The following is a 6,751-nucleotide window of genomic DNA, read 5'->3' on the forward strand; positions in this document are numbered from 1 at the left end:
CTATATGCAAAACATATTATACGCCCAAGGAAATGCAAGTTACAATAACATGAATGATGATAATAATAGGTTCTACCTCTTCTTGAGGATAAGTGCCCAGACTGTGCCAAGTATTCATGTAATTGTAGAAACCACCTAAAAGTGAATGACCCACTATTACTAGTGAAGATATAAAAGGCCAAGAGAGAATAAACAACTTATCTGAGACTCATCAACCAGACCATCTTGGGTCTGAATTTTGGGAGGTCCCCTTGACACTCTAGTTTTTTCAACTTTGGAGACAACTGGGTGGTTGAATGCCCATGGATAGCACTCCCGCTCAAAGCTAAAGACTTTCTGAAGGGTCTTCAAGGTAAATGGAGCTTATATGTAGGAAAGTATATTTCAGTCACAGGCCAGACTCAACTGAGTGGTGAAATCACTTCAGTGGGGCTTGAACAACATTTATTAAAATAATACAGGAAATAGAACGTATCATTGCACTTTATGCCCTAAGGGCAAGTATTGTTCCTGAAGTTGTGTTTCAGTTTTGTACGTTTGTGTAGGTACTGAGAACCAATGTAAAACATGTTTATGCTATGGGTTGGAATCAAAATCGTTTAATCGTTAAGTTACTCTGCCAGGTTATATACCTCCACCCATTTTTTTGTCAGGCAGAAGGCAGTATAGCGTAGTGGAGCCAGGACACCTCTTGCTAACTCTGTGCTTTTCAGGGGTGCCTGGGTGGCTCAGTGGGTTAAGCCTCTGCCTTTGGCTCAGATCACGATCTCAGGGTGCTGGGATCAAGCCCCAAACTGGGCTCTCTGCTCAGTGGGGAGTTGGCTTCTGCCCCTCCCTCTGCCTGCCTCTCTGCCTACTTGTGGTCTCTCTCTCTCTCTGTCAAGTAAATAAATACAACCTTAAAAAACAAAACAAAAAAAACTGTGTTTTTCAGCAATCTCAGTTTTTCAATCTGTAAAGGGAGGATAATAATAGTACCTACTTTTTTTTTTTAAAGATTTTATTTATTTATTTGACAGAGAGATCACAAACAGGCAGAAAGGCAGGCAAAGAGAGAGGAGGAAGTAGGCTCCCTGCTGAGCAGAGAGCCCGATGCGGGGCTCAGGCTCGATGCGGGGCTCGGGCTCCATGCGGGGCTCGATGCGGGGCTCGGGCTCGAGCTCGATGCGGCGCTCGGGCTCGGGCTCGATGCGGGGCTCGATCCTAGGACCCTGGGATCATGACCTGAGCCGAAGGCAGCGGCTTCCACCCAGGCGCCCCAATAATAGTACCTACTTTATAGGTTTGTTGAAGGTAAAATGAGTTAATATTTATAAAGTGCTTACTACAGAGTCTGGCGCTACGCTAACAGGAGCCAGGGATGTTTAAAGAAAAAAGAAAACAAAGTGAGTAAGAAACAGCGTTAACACCCATGTATTTGCCCAAGGCCCTTCGTAGGTTTTGTCCATACTGGAAGGAGGAATTAACAAAATATTTTGTTTCCCCCAGGTCCCCGCTCCCTTACCACCCCTCCACCCTGCCCCCGTCTTTGGTTTCTCAATCCTACACCAAGTAACAATACTGTCGGAGAAACAAGCCGAGAGCGTCCCCCGGTGGCACAGCGCCGCCTTCGGTCTAAGAGCTTAGGGGCTAAGGGCCCGCCAGCTTCGCACTACAACTCCCATGCATCTCCCCGACTCTGACCTCCGATGGCGGGGGGGTGCGACTTGTGGTGCTGCGCGGGCAACTTCCGCGCATAACGTCGCAAAAACCGGATAATTACAGCACCCAGAATTACTTCCGGGGTAGGGAGTAATACCTGGTGGGGCTTGCTGGGTGCGTATTACCCTAGTTTTCTTCCGCCATCCGGCTAAATAGTCCCATGGTCACATCCTACCACGGATAACACAACCCGAGAAGCGCCTTTCTACGCTTACATTTCAGCGTAAACGCTGAATAATAAAGAAAATCTGAGTAAAGTGGCCTGCCGCTCTCGCTATACGGCTTCTAAAACAGTCTTCCTGTGTGCGCGTAGGGATCTCGTACTATATAAGAGAGTCGGAGCCGGCGCTATATTCTTTCTCGGGTCCCGCTTCCAAGATGGTGAGTTGTGGCGCGTGGGTAGTGGTAGGGGTCCGCGTGGGAACCTGGGAGGAACAGATTCTGAGGTTGTGGGGACTTGAAAACCTGGACCATGGCGGAGAGCACAAAGTGTCTATTTGCTTCGACCTTGGAGGGATGTGCGGAGGGGCTGAATGTCTTGAGTAGTCATTCTGGGGGCTGCCGGCACGGTTGTAGCCGGTAGGGGGCTAAAGTTGGGGAAGCTGCGCCCTCTTTGTAACTGGATCTTCATTCTGATGCAGACCAAGAAAAGGAGGAATAATGGTCGTGCCAAAAAGGGCCGCGGCCACGTGCAGCCTATTCGCTGCACCAACTGCGCCCGTTGTGTGCCCAAGGACAAGGCCATTAAGAAGTTTGTTATTCGGAACATAGTAGAGGCCGCCGCTGTCAGGGATATTTCCGAAGCCAGTGTCTTCGACGGTGAGTGAGCTTCTGGCACACCTGCAGGCTCTGTTCGTGGGCTGTTCCCAGGCAATTTCTGCGGGCCTTTAGAATTACTGTTGGTGAAAGACCAGTGCTTAGCTTCGTTTGTTTTAGCTTTGTGTGGACAGAGGGGGTCCTTGTGTGATAGTGCAGTCTTTGGGTCATGATTTGTGGTTATCTGTTCAGAGATTGAGATTGCGAAAGTGTTTTAAAGTTTATATCAGCATTTGGATCCCTAGCTATAAATATGGTAAATGGAGCACCCTTTCTGGGTTTTTGAAGGCTGGAATGTTCCTTATAAAGATTAGATGTACAGAGGGGGGCGCCTGGGTGGCTCAGTTGTTGGGTGGCTGCCTTTGGCTCAGGTCATGATGCCCGGGTTCTGGGATCGAGCCCGCATTGGGCTCCCTGCTCAGATGAGAAGCCTACTTCTCCCTCTCCCACTCCCCCTGCTTGTTCTCCCTCACTTGTTGTGTCTTTCTCTGTCAAATGAATAAAATCTTTAAAAAACAAACAAACAAACATGTACAGACTGAGGGTTTTTTTTTTTTTTAAAGATTATATTTATTTATTTGACAGAGATCACAAGTAGGCAGAGAGGGAGGAGGAAGCAGGCTCCCTGCTGAGCAGAGAGCCTGATGCGGGGCTGGGTCCCAGGACCCTGGGATCATGACCTGAGCCAAAGGCAGAGGCTTTAACCCACTGAGCCACCCAGGCGCCCCCAGACTGTCTTAATAAGGAATGTTTCGATAACGAAGGTGGTCTTACTTGGTCAAAGGTGATACTTGGAGCAGTGTGCTTTCTGTTATTTTGATCATTTATTTTTCTTAAGACAAATTAGTTTTCTTAGGCAAGGAGAAGGGGCCCAGGAACAGGCATTAGGACTGGTGCAGCTTCTGAAGAAGCTGGATTGTTGGTTTATTGCCAGTAGACTGGATTTAGTACCCGTGGTGAAAAGGATTAAAGGGGATTATTCGTTTGTAAAAATGTACGTGTTACCAGAAACTGAATGGTTGCTTTGGAAATCGAACTTTGTAGGCGTGCCTGAGAGACACTTAAGTAGGTTTATTTTTGACTGATAGAATGGGAGAAGGACAAGTGCAGTGTGGGTATGTAATACCTACTGTTCTGCCTCTTTCTGTTTCTTAGCCTATGTGCTTCCCAAGCTCTATGTGAAGCTACATTATTGCGTGAGTTGTGCCATTCACAGCAAGGTAGTCCGGAATCGCTCTCGTGAAGCAAGGAAGGACCGAACACCCCCACCCCGATTTAGACCCGCGGTAAGTATCTTTATTTCTCTCTTTTTTTTTTTTCTTTAATTTTATTTATTTGAGAGAGAGAGTGAGAACAAGCAGGGGGAGAGGGAGAAGCAGGCTCCTTGCTGAGCAGGAAGCCCTTGACACGGGTCTGGATCCCAGGACCCTGGGAACATGACCTGAGCTGAAGGCAGGTACTTAACCCATTCAGCCACCCAGCCACACCCCCATGGTAATTATCTTTTAAAAAAGGAGATGTGGAAGCCCAGAGGGGTGATGGATGAAGACCCCAGGAATCTCAGATTAAGGTCTGAGTAGGTAAGGTAGTTTACATCTAAAACATTTGTTTGGAGACTCTTCTAAGGAGGAGCTGTTAGAATCTATTTCAGATGGAGTTAGTGTGTGACCCGCACAGTTTTCCATGCATGTATGGCCCAGGTGCATTGTTAGTGATAGGAGGATAGTAGTCAAGTTCTTTGTGGGGGGATTCGTTCATTAACGTTCTAAAATTTGCTGTTCTTTTCTTTTCAGGGTGCTGCCCCACGACCTCCACCAAAGCCCATGTAAGGAGCTAAGTCCTTAAGGACTGAAGAAAAGTTGTTCTCCAGAAAAAGAAATAATAAAAGGCAATTACACTTCATATAGCATGTTGAGTGTATGTTTTGTCAGTGTAGGAGTTGTATGTGTCACAAGGAGTGTAATTAACTTTTACATTCAAGTGTGGAGTACCACATAGTCTTTCATTGGGGGAAAAAGTTTATCCATGTAAGTAAAACCTCAACTTGGGTTTCTTTTTTGTGTTCTTGGCCTTCCCAACTTGCATAGCTGTGAGGGGGGTGATGAGGTACCTGTGTTAGGTGTTAGGTTAATGCGACCTTTCTAGTAGATGAAGCTGGTGTCTTAAAAATAGAGGTATGGAACTAGGAGGGTCAGGAAAAATGTGAGTGAGGAGCACATCAGGAGACAATTTATAGACAGGGTTGTGCCTAACCCTGGTGGGGGACACAAAGACTTCAATAGGAAGTGCATGACTTAGCCTTTTTTTTTTTTTTTTTTTTTTTTTTTTAGATTTTATTTATTTATTTGACAGAGACACAACAAGAGAGGGAAAACAAGCAGGGGGAGTGGGAGAGGGAGAAGCAACCTCCGAACTGAGAGGGAGTCAGATGCAGGGCTTGATCCCAGGCCCCAGGATCATGACCTGAGCCGAAGTCAGACGCTTAACGACTGAGCCGCTCAGGTGCCCCAATGACACGGCTTTTAAGGAGATCTGTATTCAGGGGTGCCTGGGTGGCTCAGTGGGTTAAGCCTCTGCCTTGATCTCAGGGTCCTAGAATCAAGCCCCCACATCAGGCTCCTGCTCAGCAGGGAGCCTGCTTCCCCCTCTCTCTGCCTGCCTCTCTGCCTAATTTTGATTTCTCTCTCTCTGTCAAATAAATAAAATCTTAAAAAAAAAAAAAAGACCTGTATTCAGATCTTCCACTTCATAAAATTCATTTATTGGACTTGTTCTGTTGCTAAACCTGTTTCTGGCCAATTTGTATCTTTCTGTGGTCAGTTTCTCTAATAAAGATGTTCAGGATACCAGAAGCACTCCTAGAAACTTGTGGTAGTCCCACAAGAGGAAAGTTTCCACACAAAGTATGGAGGAGAGCTATATCTAATTCTGTGACAATGGTTTGTTTTTTGTGGAGTTCAGAAATTAGTTACTAGGTACAGATAAACATGTTTGAAAAACCCATTTGGGAATTGATTGATAATGATTGGCTTTGCTAGTGAAGTTACAGGATTCCTCCTCCCCCAAACTAAGCTAAGCCCATAGTTTGGAAATTTTGATTGAAATACACATTTCAGCTTGGTTTCAGCTCAGGGTCTTAGAATTGCACTGCATCAGCCTAGGGCTCAGCAGGGAATCCGTTTCCCTCTCTCCCTCTGCCCCTCCGCTCCTGTATGCACTTTCTAAAATCTCTTAAGATTTTTTATTAAAGAGTATGAGCAGGAGCAGAGGGGAAAGCAGACTTTCTGCTACGTAGGGAACTCCACACAGGGCTTGGTCCCAGGACCCTGAGATAATGACCTGAGCCAAAGGCAGATTAATTGACTGAGCCACCCAGGTGCCCCCTCTAAGATTCTTAAAAAAAACAAACATTTTAAAGGGAGGGTCCCTGGTGACTCAGTTGGGGTATTGGTTTGGGTTCAGGTCAGGATCTCTGGGTTGAGAGATGGACCTCCGACCTCAGTGTGGAGTCTTGCTTGTCCCTCCCTGTGCTCCACCCCACTCCCATGCATGTGCTCGCTCACTGGCTATCTCAAAATCAAAATACACATTTTTCTGAGTGTCTATCCAAAGGAATAGGATAACAAGGAGTAGAGTATTTTGGAACCTAAAGCTGGCTCTTATTAATTGAACTCTAACTGAAAAATAACAAAATGAAGACTCCCAACTTGCTCATGGTCAACCTACTAATGCATGTGCTGGAAAAGCTGGGGCAAATCCTGAATTTGTGAGAACACATTGGCCTCCTCCCATCATTTCAGGAGGCCCAGCCCATGAGGCAAATGCTCCTTCATCCTTTATGCTGTAATGACCTCTTTACACCACGAGTAAACACTGGGTAGAAGAAAAAGGTCTGAGGTAAAAATGCTAAACCTGGTTCTCTCAAGTGCCAGTTTATTAAGTAATATCAGATTCAGGTAGTAAATCAGGCCATGTAACCACTAAGATATTTCTTGAAATTTCATTTATAGGTTTAACCTTTTTTTTTTTTTTTTTAACAGATTTGATTTATTTGGCAGAGACAGAGAACATAAGCAGAGGGAGTGGAAGAGGGAGAAGCAGGCTTCCACAGAGCAGGGAGGCTGATGCAGGGCTCAATCCATGGACTCCAGAATCATAACCCTAGCAGAAGGCAGCTTCTTAAGGACTGAACCACCCAGATACCCTGCCTTTTTTTTTTTTTTTTTTTTTTTTG

The 6,751-nt window shown here is 45.8% G+C and overlaps 1 protein-coding gene across 1 annotated transcript; it reads left to right on the forward strand.

The window, feature by feature from the left end:
- The first annotated feature begins 1,973 nt into the window (after positions 1 to 1,973).
- Positions 1,974 to 4,419, forward strand: RPS26 (ribosomal protein S26). The gene is made up of 4 exons (XM_059403381.1): positions 1,974 to 2,082; positions 2,343 to 2,520; positions 3,673 to 3,803; positions 4,311 to 4,419. Exons 1-4 carry the CDS (start codon positions 2,080 to 2,082, stop codon positions 4,344 to 4,346), a joined length of 348 nt encoding a protein of 115 aa, XP_059259364.1. The 5' UTR covers positions 1,974 to 2,079; the 3' UTR covers positions 4,347 to 4,419.
- Positions 4,420 to 6,751: the final 2,332 nt, after the last annotated feature.

The sequence above is a fragment of the Mustela nigripes genome, chromosome 6 (assembly GCF_022355385.1).
Source record: "Mustela nigripes isolate SB6536 chromosome 6, MUSNIG.SB6536, whole genome shotgun sequence".
Taxonomy (NCBI): Eukaryota; Metazoa; Chordata; class Mammalia; order Carnivora; family Mustelidae; genus Mustela; species Mustela nigripes.

Coding starts and splice junctions, on each gene's coding strand:
- RPS26 (XM_059403381.1), top strand. Junction 2,521..3,672: donor CGAAGCCAGTGTCTTCGACG/GTGAGTGAGCTT, acceptor TCTGTTTCTTAG/CCTATGTGCTTCCCAAGCTC. Junction 3,804..4,310: donor CACCCCGATTTAGACCCGCG/GTAAGTATCTTT, acceptor TTTTCTTTTCAG/GGTGCTGCCCCACGACCTCC.